General features: G+C 36.6%; 1 protein-coding gene across 10 annotated transcripts in view; it reads left to right on the forward strand.

Annotated features, from left to right (window-relative positions):
• The window catches only part of stxbp4 (syntaxin binding protein 4), a 41,982-nt gene that overhangs the window by 12,562 nt on the left and 10,444 nt on the right, over positions 1 to 18,976 (forward strand). For 7 of the 10 annotated variants that reach the window (XM_039665101.2, XM_089122253.1, XM_089122250.1 and 4 more), the window contains 12 exons: positions 1,012 to 1,118; positions 1,325 to 1,523; positions 1,648 to 1,726; positions 3,811 to 3,908; positions 4,639 to 4,735; positions 4,915 to 5,027; positions 5,619 to 5,708; positions 5,862 to 5,927; positions 13,806 to 13,982; positions 14,544 to 14,660; positions 16,043 to 16,092; positions 18,174 to 18,328. In XM_039665101.2, the coding sequence (XP_039521035.2) occupies positions 1,012 to 1,118; positions 1,325 to 1,523; positions 1,648 to 1,726; positions 3,811 to 3,908; positions 4,639 to 4,735; positions 4,915 to 5,027; positions 5,619 to 5,708; positions 5,862 to 5,927; positions 13,806 to 13,982; positions 14,544 to 14,660; positions 16,043 to 16,092; positions 18,174 to 18,328 (1,348 nt within the window). The remainder of the gene's footprint in view (positions 1 to 1,011; positions 1,119 to 1,324; positions 1,524 to 1,647; positions 1,727 to 3,810; positions 3,909 to 4,638; positions 4,736 to 4,914; positions 5,028 to 5,618; positions 5,709 to 5,861; positions 5,928 to 13,805; positions 13,983 to 14,543; positions 14,661 to 16,042; positions 16,093 to 18,173; positions 18,329 to 18,976) is intronic. The other 3 variants (XM_089122256.1, XM_089122252.1, XM_089122257.1) reach the window with 1 other exon arrangement.

Genomic DNA, 18,976 nt, shown 5'->3' on the forward strand with positions numbered 1-18,976 from the left:
TTTTTGTATATTATTATTTGATATATTATTTAAATCAGATTTAAGACAAACCAGCTAATGGTTTAAAACAAATAAATACTTTTTTTTTTTTTACTTAATTTGTCTGTGTTGATTTTTGGCTTGTGAAACACTAGTAGTTTCTGAATGAAGTGAAGTATGTTGAGGTGAGGTGAAGTGAGATAAATGAAGGTGAAGTTAAGTGAGTAAATTTCATGACTGTTGCATTAATTTAATCAAAAGTAACAGTGAAAATGTTACAAACAATTCTATTAAAAATGTATTGTTCTATTTAACTTTCTATTTACCAAAGAATGGTGGAAAAAACAGTTTCAATAAAAATATTGAGCTGCATAATTGTTTTCTACTTTGATGAGAATAATAAGAAATGTTTCATCAGCATATTAGAAGGATTTCTAAAGGATCATGTGACACTGAAGACTGGAGTAATGATTAAAAAAAATAAAAATTCATTACAACAGACGACAGTTATTTCAAATTGTAATAATTTTTTGCAACATTACTGTTTTTCTGTATTTTACGGTATCACACATGAGCATATTAGACTTTCAAAGACAAAACTTGTAATGCAAGTTGAAGTGAAGTAAATTAAAGGGATAGTTCACTTTGAAGTTAATTTTTGATATGTTTTAGCTTACCTCAAGGGCATCCAAGATTTAGGTGTCTTTGTTTCCACAGTATTTTCAATTTTGATATTTTTAGGTCAGACCGTTCTTGTCTGTCAGTCATATAATGGCAGGATATGGGGTCCTCCCGAAAGAGCATGCATAGAGAAGTCCAAATTAAACATGATTTAATGTAACACATTGATGGCCTAAGACACGAAACGAGCGGTTTGTGTGAGAAAACGAACAGTATTTATATTGTTTTTACCTCTTGTAACCACAGCCTCGTCCAAGTGATCTGAAGGCACAGCTTAAAGGCAACTACCCCTTTAAGCTGATGAAAATTTAAATAAAGTAAATTTAATTGTTTTTCTCTTTGTCTCTCTAGGATGGGAGACTAAAGGCCGGGGACCAGCTCATATCCATCAATAAGGAGTCTCTCGTTGGAGTAACACACGAAGAAGCCAAAATCATACTCACTCGAACAAAACTCAGGTTAAAACTCAAACATATATTTCTATATAAACACAACCTTTCAAGACAATCTTCCCTGGAACATATGCATTGAGAACATATGCACTGAGAGTTGAGAACATATGCATTGAGAGATAGGGAACATATGCATTAAGAGTTCACTTGCAGCTGTATGGTGAGAGACTGTAAGGTCATATGTTTACACATGTCACTGTTTGACCCTACAGACCAGACCCTACAGTAGAGATAGCGTTTATCAGACGAAGGTCTTCTTCTGGCTCCAGCAGTGGACCCCACAGCCCCATCTCCATTCAACCTCCCTCCAGTTCAACTCCCCAACTCAGGCCCCCTGGAGTTCTCGTTCCCAAAATTTCCAGCACCCCCAACTCTGGAAGTGAGACGTTGCCTTCTGTTGACCTTGCTAAGGTAAGACTTAAGACTGTGGCTGATTCCAGTCTGGTAAGATAGATTTAATAATGCATTAAATGTTCTTCGGCACTGCTTGAGATAATGCTTTCTTAAAGGCTTCAATTTGTGTCTTTCCTTACAGATACGACCAACAATAGGAAAGCCTAATCTCACCCCCGTGTCCTCACTTGATAGTGCCTGCACCACAGTGGCCAACTCTGGTACTGGTACCCTATTCCCCCTATAACAATCCCCTAAGTTAAAACTACATAGGCTGTTCTATATGCATTCTCATAAAACAGGTCACATTTCATTCCGTATTCTACATTCCTTAATCCTACCCAATACCTAAACTTAACCACCTTACTATTTATAAGCATTAATTAGGAGTTTTTTGAGGCTAAAGTCATAGTTCATAGTTAGTTGGGAGAATTGGACCCTAAAGTAAAGTGACCAAATACTTTGCACCTGAAATACTTACATTTGACAATTAAGCAACGTATATATGCGTCAATAAAAAACAACATACTTTAAACAAATACAAGATGGTAAGTGCTTTACTATAACTACATTTTGCTTTAAAATAGTCCAAATGAATTCTACATTTGCAAAATGAAACAGAATGGTAACAGAATGCCACAAATGTTGCTATCTTAACTTGTTTTGAACCCAGAACTAACCATAGGCACTCCCATTGTTATTCACAGATGGTGTAGGACTATCTTTCACATTCTGATGCATTGTGAATGAAATTGTACTTGTGAACAATCTGAAACTCATAGATATGGAACGTTCTGTCATAGCCTGAATTAGACTACCTGTTCAGCAGATGTTTAGACAGCCATGTGCCGATGAGATGCTGTGTTAGAAACTCAAAATAATCCAGCTGGCATGGTTCTGAAAATGAATATTAGCATCAACATGACATAACTCCGGGTGAAATCGAGGATACCGAGCTCTTTTCAGGACAGGGTTTCATTTCATTGACGAGAACCTTTGATAAAGCTCCTCTCAGCTGTGAATATTTTATTTGATTTTTTAAAGCAGATTTAACTAGCTGTACTGAACAACAAACGTGAAATTAAACGTTTTTCTGGGGAACACAAAACATTTGCCAGAGAATGCAAAACCATTGACTTAATATTTTTCCTCCCATCTCATATTTTTTTTCCAACACCATGTCCCCTCTCCATAATGTTCAAGTCTCAGGTAATGAAAATGAGTCACTTCACATTGAATAAAACCTTAATTGAGACGCCCTTTTATGCCACATTTGTGAAGGCAACTGTCTGATATTATTCTAAAAGGAATTTGAATTTCCAAGAAATCATTGTCAGGAAATAAATCCCCCTCCAAAAAAGATAAATAAATATTCGGATAATGAATGAGTGAACAATAAATGATGAGATAGGGAGTTCATGGTCAGTTCACAGACCTATGAGTTCAGTTACACTCTGCAGTTATTCATCATAAGAGGATTTGACAAGGTTGGCACTATTTTGAGCAAAGCATTGTGCTTTCTCTCCTGTTCACAGGTCTAGTTGGGGTTGGGTTTATGAAGGAAAAAAAACAGCCTGTTCAAACAATATTAATTCCTGTTGTACATAAAGCATTTATACAGGCCAGTATAATGGTGTAATATTTGAATGAGAGTTTAAATTGTTGACCCGAAGTGCCTCAGATGTTTTTGGAGTAACACTTACACTACTGTTAAACTTTGTATGACTGTAAGATAAGTCTGTTATGCTCACCAAGGCTGCATTTATTTGATAAAAAAATTGGCTTTACTCTTTAATGCATACTTAAAAAAACAAAAACAAAACAAAAAAAAACCTTACTGACCCCAAACTTGTGAATGGTAGCGTAAGAGTGTATAAATGTCATTGCATTAGATCCAAAATATCATAGCAAATGCCTTCTGCAAACAAATGATTAATTATGAACATGTTGCAATAATGTCTGACAGCTAGAAAGTGAATATATTTTGAACAATACATATTCTTGTAAAAAAAAAGTCTTGAAAAATGTGAGCTATATATATATATATATATATATATATATAATAAATACCACTTTGTTTGATATTTTGTTATATAATGCAGAGACTCTTTTTTTTTTTTTTGCACGAACACTTTATTGGGCCCCCACTGTGAGCAATCTACTCGGATAGATTATACTCTCATAGAGTTATGTAAGAGTCTTACTAAAATACGTGATGTGCTTTACCAAAATTACAAACAGCTGTTTTGCAAAAGAGCTTTTTTGTGCAGTTTAACTTATTTGTATTCTCTTTCTTTTTGCCCAGATGCAACCGCTGCCTGTAAACCCAGCAATACCTGCAGACCCTCAAAACCTCCGTCCTCAGTTCCCAGCTTCGAACTCAAGCCCGAGAAAATAGAGCAGGTCTGCATAATCATATCCTTTCAATTAGAGAATGACAATGTCTGTCAAAGTACCGAATTACAGAAACATCTCTTGTTTACGGCAAGGTCAAGCGCTGGTCACCCCCCTCGGGGGGCTTTAATGATTAGCTACCCATCAGTCTCTGTACTGTATTGATCTTTTTTGGTTTTTACTATCATGTGTGGAGGGAGTTAATCCCACTGTTGAACAATATGTGCAGTTAGCGTGCAATCCCATATCCACTTCTACTGTGGTATGATGGGAAAATCAATAGAGACTGTGCCACAGCTTCAGTGTAGTGCAGCGCAGTCTGTAGATCTGTTGATATAGAAAATAGTCTAAAGCATGGAAAAGTTTTAGTAAGATTTACATGTTACTATAAAACAACCTTCTGGAGTAGAAATCTAGCTAAAAATGTTATATATATATAAAATATATCTACAATATATTATATAATTATATATATTTATATAATTGTGCACACACATATATAAACAGTATATATATATATATATATATACTAACTGTGCAAAAATAAAAAAATGTATTTATAGTATTTATTTAGTGGATGAATTTATCAAAATAAAATCAAATTATATTTTATACAAATACTGTACATTGAGGTGAGTGTGTGTGTGTGTGTGTGTGTGAGAGAGAGAGAGAGAGAGTGAGAGCGAGGCAATGAGCACATTATGCTGGTGTAACTTAATGGTGGTGGTTCTGTCCACAGACACTGGAGGCACTGGGATTGAAGCCGAATGACTCTCAGGTCCCGACTTTGAGAGAAAGACTGCGTTTGAACCCAGGAGGGACAGTGGCTTATGGCGGTGAGAATAATTTCTGTCAGTCCTCATTATGTTGTTGTGCTTTATGTACTGGTGGCTTTTTACCTCTCCTTACTTGTTCAGTACATTTATTCCAGGTTTGTTTAAAAAATTAACTTTAAAAAAAAAGTAAATGTTTTGTGTGACTGAATGTATTTTCATTACAATTGTTCTCCTGTAAGATTTTGAGAGAGTGACAAAGGAACTCTTTAAACTACCGTCCAAGTCTGACTTGGAACAGGAAGTAGTGAGATTGACATCAGATGATCTCAGTGAGTCTCCTTCAAACCCTACAGTAAGTGCAAATGATTTTTATTATTGCTGCAGAAACACGCATACTAAATGTGCATTGATAAATTGATATAAAATTATACAGTAAATTGTATTTTTTATTATTTGTCAATGTTTTTAAAATTATAATGTATATATTATTTATATAGAATATTACTTTTATATAATGTTTCATGATCTATTATGCATAGTAAATGCGGATATGTGTATATATATATATATATATATATATATATATATATATATATGTGTGTGTGTGTGTGTGTGTGTGTGTGTGTATATATATATATATATACATATCCGCATGTCATATGCAGGGCTCCTTAAAAAATCAATAAAAACATAATATATCATATGAAACATTATATAAAAGTAATATTCTATATATATATATATATATATATATATACATATATATATATATATATATATATATATATATGTATATATGTGTATGTAAGCAATAGGGTACGAGAGGCTGTGCTGTATTGTGAATAATAAGCTCCGCTTCGTGTCGTGCCTAACAACGTCCTTCAGCCTTATTTACGATACAGCATTAATTTGTAATATATATTATTATTTATTCTTTTATAAGCCATCGTTATCGGATTCTGATGATCTGGAGGAGATGGAGAGACTAAGAAAAGACCACATTGAGGCCTTGAGAGAGCTCAAGAGAATACAGGTACCACTTTGACAACAGTTTTAAACACTGTCACATGCTGGAATGTGTGACATTCATTCATGTGTTATTGAGCGAGGCTCTCATTAATCCTGTTTGCGAGAATGAGTGAGCTAACTCTAATGCTGACTCATGTGAAGATCTCTGTTCTAACAGGATAAGCTTGCAGAATCCGAGAGCCTTAATCATAAGATGCATCAAGAACTGACAAAAGTTAAACAGGTACGCAACTCATTCTTAGGCCTGTTTCGCACCGTAAACAATGTAAATGGCACACATTCATTTTGTTGCTCATATTAGCAGGTTACAATATTCACACTGCATGTGTACACAGCACAATGCAAAAGCTTAGCTGCAAGAAGAGTTTGCAACATATTTATCAGCACTTTAGAAGGCAACAAAATAATTGAGCAAATATTTTTTTGCTTAAGTTGTAGAAGGAAGTTCCACATGCAATGATTTATTTAATAATAAATGTAATAAAACTTAATACAAATTAAGGAGTTTATTACTACAATAATGGGTTTGATGGTGAAAGCTCAGAAATAGCATGATTTTGCCGTTAAACAAGTGTGAAGCAGGCCTTTTACCTTAAGTTTTCATAATTATTTTTTTTTTTGTTTGTTTGTTTTTTGACATTTTCACCATACTGTGTTAGATATGCCACAGGGGGGAGCTCTGCACACATGTACTGTTAGATCCTTAAAGGTGAGATGCAGGTGCTCTGTACATGAATGGTAAATGCTGAAAATGCATTATTTTCTTAGAAGCCCTGTTCAAAAAAAAAAGAAAAGTCTATGAGCAATATCCAAAAATCTATTTTCGGTGCGTTGTGCTCACTATGGAAGCTTGAAACACCCACATTGGAACATCATGTGGGAGATGAAGTATGTAGGGCATTGAGGGATGGAAAATGGTGTTTGGAAATAGTTATTTTCTATGAGTTATAAAGAACAGGCTCCCACTAGCCCTTTGGATTCTATATCAGAGAAGTGTCTGTTACATAAACCCAAAATCCAAAGAGCTTCAGGATTCTATGCAAGATTAATTTGACTTAAATGTTTTTTATTAGACCGTTAATATGATAGCAGTGCGTTCTGATCCTTCTGCTGCGTGTCAATTAAACAAATTTGGCAGTACAGCTAGTCCATGCTGTTGGCACGATTACATTCGATTATGCTTGATATTAGGGGTTTGTTTAAATTAATTAACCATAATTAAGTTTTGCTGGCATGTGCTACAGACATGAATGATACGAATCATGTGGTTTGTTGAGAAGAGGTACCCTATAAACTTTCTAAGCAATCAATTTTCATCTTGAATATACTACTGTTCATAAGTCAGTAAGACTTTTTATAAAATAAATTAATTATTTTATTCAGGAAAGACACATTCATTTAATCAAAAGTGACAGTAAAGATATGAATGCTACAAAAGATTTCAATTTCAAATAAATGCTGTTCTTTTGAGATTTCTTTTCAATCCTACAAAAAATTATAATGATTTCCACAAAAATATTAAGCAGCACAACTGTTTTCAACATTGATAATAATAAGAAATGATTCTTGAGCACCAAATCAGCATATTAGAATGATTTCTGAATGATCTCGGGACACTGAAGACTGGAGAAATGGCTGCTAAAAATAAAATACATTTTAAAATTGATTCAAATTTGAAATTGTAAGAATATCACATTTTACTGCATTTTTGGTCTGGATAAGAAACTGAAAACTAAAAAAAAAAAAATCCCAACTTTTGATTCATAGTGTGCAATAAAAAGGGCAACAAATATCCCACAGACTTGTATTGAAAATGACTCTGGAGTCATATTTATAAACCAGAATATATCATACAGACTTGTTGATGGGATCTTTTTGATTTCGCCATTAAAGGTACAATCTATAATGTTTTTGCCGCCAGAGGTTGCATTTTCAAAACAAAAACAAAGCTTGATGACGCTATGATGGAGAGTGGAACTATGGGAGATGTAATTTTCACCATGCAGAGATGTGTTTGATTCACGAATGTGTGGAATTCACGAATATATATATATATATATGTATATATATATTATAAATTATATTATTATGTTATATATATATATATATATATATAAATATATATATATATATATATATATGTGTATATATATATATATTATAAATCAGCTATCATAAGGAAAGGAAATAATTAAGGAAGCCCCGACTATGTGGAACAGTATTTCAATGTTATAAAGAAACAACACCTACTACATAAAAAAGAAATGCCGCACATATAGACCATTTCACAAGATGTAAACAACACTGGTCCAGAAGCACTTCCTGTTTCAGTTTGTAACTGTTTTCTTGACATATAAAGAAAACACCTTAAAGATGTTTGTTTAACTTTTTTGATTCAGTTTTTAATGTTCTGTTGGTTGTATTTTATCCCAGCTTTTATGTAGTGTTAAAAAACTGAAACAGGAAGTGCTTCTGGACCAGTGTTGTTTACATCTTGTGAAATGGTCTATACAGCAGACTACTGCTTGATTCAACTGATACGTTCATTATAAAGAAGTGGGAGTTTGAAATTACCAAATTTCAAACCAAACCAAATTGGAATTTTGGAGATAATGTAAGTACACAAATGCATGAAATATATTGCACACCGTGAAAGCGGTTTTTGAATATTTTATTACAAAAATCTTAAATATTGTACCTTTTAAGCAACCACATAGCAACATGTTAAAAACACCTAGAACATGTTTGAACACCTTCACATTGTGTTGGCAAGTTTTGGGCAGGAGGCTCTCCATTTTCATAGAAAATGTAAAAAGTAGTTTATATATATGGTATATGGTGTTTGGTAAACTATTAATGCCCTTGTGTCGACCCGACTGCTGGCGGTATCGTTTCTCTCGCAAAACCAAAATTGTGGTTTACCTTAAGAGATGATCTAAATAAAGAGGAAAATGCTGTTATATCTTTCTCAACGAGACACACTGAATGTTTGGTCAGCTGTTCGAGACCCTGTGGCGTTTCAATTGGCGTCAGGGTCAATGCAACTTCTGTCTCCCCTTCCCAGAGTGCTTTGCTCCAGTCTGCGGAGTCGCAGCTGCACCCTCTTGGAGCACTACAGAGGGCTCAGTTCGTATCCAGTTCATTATGTTGGAGCGCTATTAGATCTAGTTCGTTCCCTGTGGTATAAAAAGCTTTTTAAAGCCCTCAATGTTTCTGTAAAACTTCTTTCTCTAGTGCTGAATCCTTTCTGCTCTCTTCACCTCCACCCACACTTTACCTTCTATATCTGCCATTAGAGCAACAGGTAGGCTGATGGGCTTTTCAGCATTGAAGCTGTGGGCTTTTAAGCCTCCTCTCTTGCAAGAAATGTGCTGGCAACATCGCCATCCACGCAGTGCACACCCGGCTACAGCAAAACGTGTGTGGGGGCAGCCGTGACCGGTGTGAGGTGTGACTTGTGACTGGTCCATGTGACCCTTAAGATAAGAACTCTCCATTTAAATCTAATCTTTGCATTGTGCTCTGGGGTTATGGATACGATGGAGAGTTTGCTTTGGTCTTCGAAGAGAAAAAAAAAAACTATGATCAGGGAGGGAGTCAGCCTGTCTCAATTACAAAATCCTACCAGTGTACTGACATATTCGCTCCATTAAAAGTCCCACAATGCACCATGAAAACCAGAGAGCATCTCACCATGTCTTCTTAATGAAAGGAAGCATGAAACATAAATCATGTGAGTCAACTCACTGCACATAATGACACACAATAGATGTTTAAAAAACTATATTTAATTATATTTCAGTAAAAATGAATCGCTAAACAGGTCTAGCTAACATTTCTCATTTATTTACGGCTGAAATGTTTCATGTATATGTAACAAGTCAATTATTTATCATAATTTACCTAAAATAACATTTAAACAATGTCAGATATCAGTTCTGCTGTTATTCATAAATACCAGTAGTGATGTTGTACAATAAGGACGTTGTCATGTCACTGAAAATAGAGTCATTACTGTGCCAATGTGCAGTGAGCCAGGAAGGAACTTGGAAGCTTGGGAGCAAATCGAGAAGTACCATATATTTTTTGTTTTCTCATTTTAAGAACATCTTAATATTCTTAAAAAAGAAACAAACAAAAAAATAAAAATATGATGTACGCAATTTTGATTCAAAAGCAAATTTATTTACACTTTTGTTCATTTATATTAAATTAAATCTTAATTTTATTACACAAATGGTTTTATTCTTGAAAGAATGTAATAAAATGCAGTATTGTGTTCAAAATGAGAAATTTATATAACACACACACACACAGATTCAAAAGCTGTCAAATAAAAACTGTCCTTTTGAACATTTTGTGCACTTTCTATTAACCTTTATTTTGAACTTTCAAAGCAGCACAGCTGTTTTCAACATTGATAATAATAAGAAATGTTTTTTGAGCTCCAAATCAGCATATCAAAATTCTTTTTGAATGATCAACTGACTGCAATGATTGATCATGTGCTGAAAATACAGCTTGCCATAGAAATAAATCACATTTTTAGAATTGCAGTTTTTACTTTATTCAAATAAATGCAGCCTTAATGAGAATGTCTTCTTTCAAAAACATTACAGACATCTTACCGACTCCAGACTTTTGAAATATATACAGTGTTTGAATATAATAATTTTGCACTAATGCATCCCCTTCAGCTTCAGACTCTAAGGCTTAACACTAGCTTCCGAAGTTCATTGAATTCTTATTATTTTTCCCCCAGCCACCTCGCCTGTTTCTCACAATTTCCGGGACAGAGTTATGTGTCCCTTTGAATTCCACATTCTTTAAAAAATACATTAACTGCACACAATCCTTATAATAAACTTTAGATATTCTCCATAATACATGGACGTTAAATGGACATAAGTGCTAATTTAAATGCCTCTCTGCTAGAAAAGAGTCAATGTAAGATCCATCATGTCTATTTAATAAGTCAAGTTCTTTCAGAGGGCAATTATCTGTACCCTTTTCATAAGTTATTCCTGGTGTTTGAAATAAGTTAATAGTGCTCATAATGAGTAAAATGGGTTCCCTTTCGTTGTCACTCCGAGTTACATTGGATGATGATGACGAATGGGGTTCGCTTAGAAGCCTTTCATCTTCGAAAGAAATAAAACGAGCCAATGGCAAGGAAATGCCATGGGTCGGCGGAATTTGTATGGCGTAACTCCGCCTCTCCGCGTGGGAATAAAAGGAGAATGCTGGCAATATGCAGATATGTTTTCGCTTCTGAGCCAAGGAGTTCTCTTCACTCCTGCAGCCTATTCTCTGACTATCTTTGAGAATCTTCTAGACGACATTCCTGCATTCAGCACTGCTGCAAGCTTTTCTCTCTTACTAAAGACGATTTGCTCGTGTATTTCTGAGTGCGGTATCAGCTAAAAGATTCAGCTGATGGGCACGAGCACTGTTTTGACCTGTTTGGGCTTGGATCACGTTCAGACAGCGTTCGTGGATGCGTCACGTTCTCTCAGTAGGAACGTGACCATCTCAATGTAACAGTCGAGACTCAATGAGCTCAATAGAGTGAGAGTACACACATCCACACCCTAATCTATTTTCTCCACGCGAGATAATACTTCGGCTGGTGACCAGGGTGACCTAAGACAGCAGGTATGGAACTAATTGACGAAATCTCCTCAGTCCCCACCCCATCTTTAACATTGCAACATGCATGGTATCGAATGAGTTCACTGAACCAGGCAAGCCCACGATCTCATTCGGTCCTCCGGCTGATGAAATCATGTGTATCGCTGCATCACAAAGTGAGCTGGAGTCCTCTGGAGATGATGGCTCGTCTGTGCTAGCATAACAAGTCTGATCCAGAGTCAACAGCTATGCTTTCCCGGGCCGCCACAAGGATTGGGCTTGTGTGGAACCATCCGCCATGTCCCGAGTACTTAAGGCTAATGATTGTTATGATTGGGGGGAGGCGAAACCCAAATCCTTTCTACCTGGACGTGCATGAAGAGGACGTGAGATCGTGGGAGCCCGCGGCCAAGGGTACATTGGAGTGTTCTGTGGCAACACATCTGTGTCCCCAGAGCACCTCCACCTGGCTGGCGACCCTCAGCACCCCTCCAATGCCTGTAGGTTTTCTGTCTACTCCGGTGGCAAAGACCTGTAGAGCTGTGGGGCAGGCTGCCGCCTCACTGCATGTTATTGCCATCCTTCTGGGTGCTCAATGACATGCACAAGAGTTGGGCTGATTCAGGGCTCATCCAAGAGCTGCCTGCTGTCACGACCTTGCTCTATGAGTGACTAAGGTGACTGCATGCTCCCATGGGTCAGGTGATATCCACATGCATGGTCAGACATCTCTTACTTAATCTGGTTGATACGATCGGGACGAGGGTGCCATAGGGTTCCCCGTCCCTGAGAAAGGAGATCCTTCCTCAGAGGAATTTGCCTCATTGTACATTGCTCACTCCAGCCCGGCAGGCAGGTTTGAGTACCCTACCACCTGCGGTGGTGGCTACCATAATTTCCGCTAAAAAGCATCGTCCACGAGACATGCCTACACGTTGAAGTGGAACCTCTTTGTCAACTGGTGCACTTTTCGCCGACAAGACACCCAGAGGTGTTCGACCAGTGATGTTCCTTCCTTCAAGATGGGTTGGAGCGACGGCTATAGTATACAGTACGTTGACCGTGCTCCCTAGGTGTGACTGCCCACTCCACCCAGAGTGTGGCGTCCTTTTGGGCTCTAACACATGGCGCCTCGCTAACAGACATCTGCAAAGCTGCAGGCTGGGCTACACCCAAAACACATTCAACAGATTCTACAATCTCCGAGTAGAGCCTGTGTCCTCTCATGTACTCGATTCAACCAGCTAGTACCAGACCCGCTCAGGTATCTTCGCTTGCTCGCCATTCCACTCCACGGACTGGATATGTGCGATATTTCCTCAGGTGAGCTTCCCTAAAGCCCTGAGTTCCTCCAGCACTGCTGATGCCGACGCCAGTGTCTATTACCTCCATCCGTGTGCATGGTCCCCCCTCTGGGCGACCCCCACGTGTATTTCCAATGTAAGCCTCTCTGAGCATGTGTCTTTCCCTTGGAAAGCTGCCAACCCTGGGGTTGAAATATTCCACCTGCGGCTGGACACTCCAGTGTTCTCCATATGCTTCCCTCTGGGTCATATGTGTATTTTCTAACACTCTAATAGGTCTGGAATGTGAAAGTTACTCATAATTGTGAACTACCACACACTGTGCTCATCTATAGATCCTCACCATGTAATTTAAATTTTTTTTTTTCATATCAACTATTCATTTAAGGGTTAGTTCACCCAAAAATGAAAATTATGTAATTAATGACTCACCCTCATGTCGTTCCAAGCCCTTAAGACCTCTGTTCATCTTTGGAAGTTTGTCACATGGACGACTTTGATGATGTCTTTATTTACTTTCTGGACAAGGACAGTATATCATACATACATTTTCAATGGAGGGTTAGAAACCTCTCGGACTAAATATAAAATATCTTAAACTGTGTTACAAAGATGAACGGAGGTCTTACGGGCTTGGGACCACATGGGTGAGTCATTAATAACATAATATTCATTTTTGGATGAACTAACCCTTTAAGAGTGCTATCATATCCCACAGCTGCATAATTACAATGACCCAGTTACCTTTCCTTTGTCTGATGACTACTATTGACTGATGCCGTGCTGACAAGTATCCGATGTTGTTGTGGTTTTCATTAATGCCAAAACACCTTTCGATACCTGTATTATGTAACAGTTTGTTTTACTAGTTCTAGTATTCCAGTACCTACAGAAACTTGTTTGCACATGTCTAGTTTTTAAGTCTCTTTCATCAAATCCTAACGAAGTATGTATTTAACAAATGTATATGTTAAAAGAAGCAGAGCTGTGCTTTGTCATGCTGTGGGAAGTCATGGGGGAAGGAGGGGGAGATGAGACTCTACAGGCATTTCTCTTCAAGTGCAATGAGTTTGCAATGTTAGGGGGGGAAGAGCCCCTGAGCAATGTAGCGTCCTACTGTACATGCACTCTCAGCAATGCCATTCTAAGAGGAACCACTGTTGCAGGAAGCAAAATCTGCAATGGAGGAGAGCCGATCCCTGCGGACCCGGATCCATCTGGCAGATGCAGCTCAGAAACAGGCCCGAGGAATGGAAATGGACTATGAGGAGGTTATCCACCTCCTGGAGGCCGAGATAGCTGAAATGAAGTCTCAGAAATCTGAGCAACCCGGTCAGGGCAAGGTATTCCACTTAGCCTCACTTTCTCCTTCACAACCCACATCCCCTGTAGACTCCGGCTCCGGGTTTTTCCTCTCTCGTGTACTACAAAAAGTAGGTCACTGTTTGCTTTGTATTATTCAGTAACTGGGCTGATGTGCTGCGAAGGCTTTAACATGATCTTGCAGGGTGACATGGGCTGATGAGGCTATTTTTGAAATATCTGGCTAGCAACCTTGCATGTCGCCAAGAAAAAACTTTGATTTAATCACTGCATTTATGCTTTTATTTGATTCATAACATGAACGATTATGTAGGATAAAACTTTTGTTTTCTTAGTTTTTGTTGCAATTGCTTTGCAGAAAATTTGTTATTGCACTCTATTATTCTTATTTTAGCTCACCCTCCTTCAGGAATTAAGCTAAAATATAAGTAAAACACTGGACTGACAACGCAGTTGTCCAGTGGCACATCTCCCGTTTTAATTGCAAATTTATATTAGACCATTTCTGAATCCATGCCATTTTAATGTATAGAAAATAGTACATTTTGCTGTTAAATTTGACAACTCTATTATTGACACAGGATGATCTACAAAATATGAAAAAAAGGATTTCTGTACTTGAATGCCAGCTACGGAAAAGTGAAACTGTAAAGAAGGATTTTGAAACCTCTACGGGTAAACTTCTGCAGTTTGTGGAGGTGATGTATATTCATTTTCAATTACATTTAACCAACTCCACAATGAATTCACATCCTCTTTTCCTAACATAAGGTTTTACCATACAAATGTTGAATAGCTCAGGATGTTAAATTAATTATATTAGCACTTCAATTTGCACTTCATATGTTGATTTGTCAAAGAGCAGCCTCACTCTTGTCCAAATGGAGTTTTCTCATTAAACCAGAACAGCGTAGCCAAAAATGAGGGTCTGGAATGCTCTTCTGATGACAAACATCAATGCAGGCATATATGAAGTGGGTGAATCTAGTCACACAGGCAGAGTGCATCTACTTCATCATTTCAACTGTTCTTACAAACAACACAGACATTTTTTGAACAAATAATTCATATTGTTAGCAGAGAAACTGCAGGAACCCTTTTATTAGGCACCTGTGGAAAAAAAGAAAAATGTCAGAACATACTGTACTGTAAAAAGAACATGACTTCAGTGTGCACTACCAGTTAGCACTCTTTTGGACTGTGTAAATCATAGATTTGTCACAGGACACAGGAAAAAATATCACAGAACTTTTTTTTAATTAGCTTGTGCTTTACATCTGACCACTGTGTAAGATAATGGTAGAAGTACATAATGCATAACCACCTCAACCAGCCGCACTGAATTCATGTTGTCATAAAACAAACAACATAATAACATTTGAAGAAAACATTTATATGTTATTAATTAGGGTTTTAATTGCAATCTTTTTGGTTAATGGTAAACTTGTAAAGGTCTGTTTACTGTACTTTGGACACCATGCATCAGATATGATTTTGATTGCAATTTTACTTTTATGTGAATGTGCCTGTATACCTACAGTATACACTGTATGTCACCTGTAAAACACTTTGTTGTTTAATAACAATAATAATAATTATTATTGTTGTAACATATCAGGTCCAAGGAAGACAAATATAGAAAATTTCAGTTTATTCAGCAAAGTAAATAGGATAATCCGACACACGAACAATACCAGATAGTCAATGAGAACTCAAGAGGAACTTAAATACACTAATAATGAACAGAAAACAAACAGGCGGGATAGTAATGAATACTATCATGGTAACAGATTAGTGATGGGAAATAGAACTATAGAAAGGGAAACTTGACTGAAGTGAAATAAACTAAAAGACCATGAAAACCGACAATTATTACAATAAATAACCATTATTAATAATGAAAAATTTTTTATTTTGTGCTAGGAGTAATAATATGTATATAGTAATAATATTATAAACTAGTAATGATAATCATAAAGTATTTTTATTAAAAATACAAATTTTACTGTTAAATCTTTATGGATCATTAAATCATTCAACTATGGACTAATCTAATCACCTGCATTTTAAAACCCCACAGGCTGTCCAAGGCTTCCTGTCTGAAAACCAGTGCGGTCCAAGAGGCTTTAGGTAAGGTCATCATTCTTGTGCTCACGACACGTCAGTCTTTAATTAGGGCAGACCTAATGATTCTGATAAGAGCAATACTACACTTCACTAGCAACAGGTGTGTAGAAAAGAGTGATTTAATAACAAAGACACTTTTCCTTTAGGGACCTTTACACAGTCATTAAAGTTTGCCATTAAAGTGTGTAAATGGTAACTTCTGGAGTCTTGTGCTTTCTCTTTCTATTATAAGAGAGACTTAGGTGGCACAGACAGACAGGGATAGTTAATGACTAGAGGTCAGTACAACACCTTCCTGTGGCAGTGATGTTGATTTGGTCCAATCAACATGGCCCCCTGCATTTTCTGCCCTTTTCCCCCATAATGATCATCCCCACCAACCGAAGAGGCTGCTGTGCCTTTGTCTATTAGGGCTAGAATATGTCCTCATAAATCAGAATGAAGTCCGTCAGTAATTTGCAGCCTTGTGTGTAGGGTTTTTCTTTTTGAGAAGGGGTGCATGATGTTAAATCAATTGAGCTTATCAGTTGAGCTTATACTCTATAAGGGATAATTATCTACATGCTAAATATGTATACATTTGCATGTGTTTTCTCAGGCCCATTTTTTTTTTTTTGGTGGCCTTGTTAACAGATTAGAGCATTCACAAAGTCGTTTCAAAGAGTCTGTTTTTGCTGCGCTGCTGAATTAAAGCCACAGTGCATTGTTCTTGGTAAAATTATACTTGAGTTAACATGAAAAATAACACATTTCACCATAAAATCATATAAGCGAGGTGTTCTGTGTTTCAGTCACCATATTACTTTCAGCACTGTGAAGAAAAAAAAAACATTATTTCCTGGAGTTTTTGTGGTTGTTTTTTTTTGGCCCTAACCTCAAAAGCCTGCAAATGATTAAAACTACATGTATATCTTAACTTTATCATACAAACGACATATACTCACCTAAAGGATTATTAGGAACACCATACTAATACTGTGTTTGACCCCCTTTCGCCTTCAGAACTGCTTTAATTCTACGTGGCATTGATTCAACAAAGTGCTGAAAGCATTCTTTAGAAATGTTGGCCCATATTGATAGGATAGCATCTTGCATCTTTATGACCTAAAGAATTTGAATGGTAGCGTTAATTAGATAATTCTGTCGTATAAAATCAGGATTATCGGGCTACATTAACAAACAGCCGATGCACTACAATATTTCTAACAAAATATAGCATAATGCTCTGAAAATAGCATTCTATAATAATTAATCACACAATAATAATATAATTCATAATTTTCAGTTTCAGTTTCTATGTTTTTCAAGTAATTCATTAAGTTCATTAAGTCAGACTGTGCAGAAAATCTTAAATGTTTCAAACACATGCAAATAATAAAATCAGTCTAGTCCAATTCATTGCAGATTTGACCTGAAATTGTGGTAGTCTCGTAATATGTTTTCATAACACTTGTCCATCCATGTCAGTGGGTCTGAATCCCCTTCCGCAAAAAGTCCACCCTTTATTAGAGGCATGCTGGGCTCTTATTTTATGCCAGTCTGCCCAGCATGCTGTTCATTTCAGGTCGAAGGTAGCACACTTTTCTACAGGTTTTATAACAAGTCAGCTGAAAATTCAACAAGACTGACACAGTTTTCAACCTGAGAGAGTTTCGGGAGAACAGTACACCATAAAATAAAACTAAAAAGTTTTTATATTTTTATTAAAAACTAAGCTACACTGTATTCTGTTGACCATAACATTGCACCTACATGTCAACTAACTTTCATTAAAGTATTAGATGAGTATTAGTAAACTGTGAGGTTTAATAGATTAGATTTGACATGTACTGTACTTGCAAAGTTACTTATAGTCAGTAGAATGTCTGTTGGAGGACCATCAGTATAAAGTGTTAGTAGATATTAAACACAGTCTAATGAGAGTTAGTTGACATGAAGGTGCAATGTTACTAATAGCCAACAGAATGTCTAAGTGTTATTTACCAAAAGATTTAGTGGAAATGGGGTTAAGGTTATTGTTAGCAAGTTCAAATGTCTGAAATTGCTTGCAGCATTAATAAACCATTGTGGTCTTTGTCTTTCAGTTCTCCCAGTGATCCAAAGTTGGCCACACAGTCTCAGACCTTGGCATCGCGAGGTGGGAAGAAGCCACCCTGGACTGCATCTGCTCTTGCTGTGGAAGCTAAAGAACTAACTCATGCCGTCAGAAGCCTTCTAGAGCTGGACTGTAAGTATGCAGGTATGCTTTCTGCTTTAAAGGAGCAGAACTCTAATAAAACATTGGTACCTAGTCAACCGTTCTCTGAGATATGTTTTATATGATATGATAGATATGTTTTGAGATATGATATGTTCAACTTATTGAGTCTGTTTTCCAAAGATGGCTCCTGTTTGTACACAAAGTGGACGGTCTTTCTAAAGTATCTTCTTTTTAAACGGTCTGTACACTTACAAAGTTCTCAATGCTTAGTTTTGCATGTACGGACCCTCATTATGTTATTGTGTTAGTGTGGGGCTATTTTGAGCCTTGTTAGTGGTATTAACTAGCGATTTCTTTTTACTTAGTAAATGCCCCCATTACTAGCGTTATACGCTAAACAATTTTTAGAGATAAAACTCTTTACATTTGATTATCATGAAAACAAATCTCAGAGAACGGTCTATTAGGTACCAATGTTTTATTAGACCAAAAGTTCATTTTGTGCCGGAGTTCTCCTTTAACATGAAAAACAATGTATCTTTATCATGTAAAAATTTTATCTTATGGCACCAGCAATTTGAGCTGGATGTGCTGGATGAGTTATCATTCCTTATTAAAAGGTGGATGAATAATATTATCTGTTGACAAAACTATTACAACAAGAAACAGACACTGGAAAACAGCTTT

The sequence above is a fragment of the Pimephales promelas genome, chromosome 17, assembly GCF_988280905.1.
Source record: "Pimephales promelas chromosome 17, fPimPro1.hap1.1, whole genome shotgun sequence".
Lineage (NCBI taxonomy): Eukaryota > Metazoa > Chordata > Actinopteri > Cypriniformes > Leuciscidae > Pimephales > Pimephales promelas.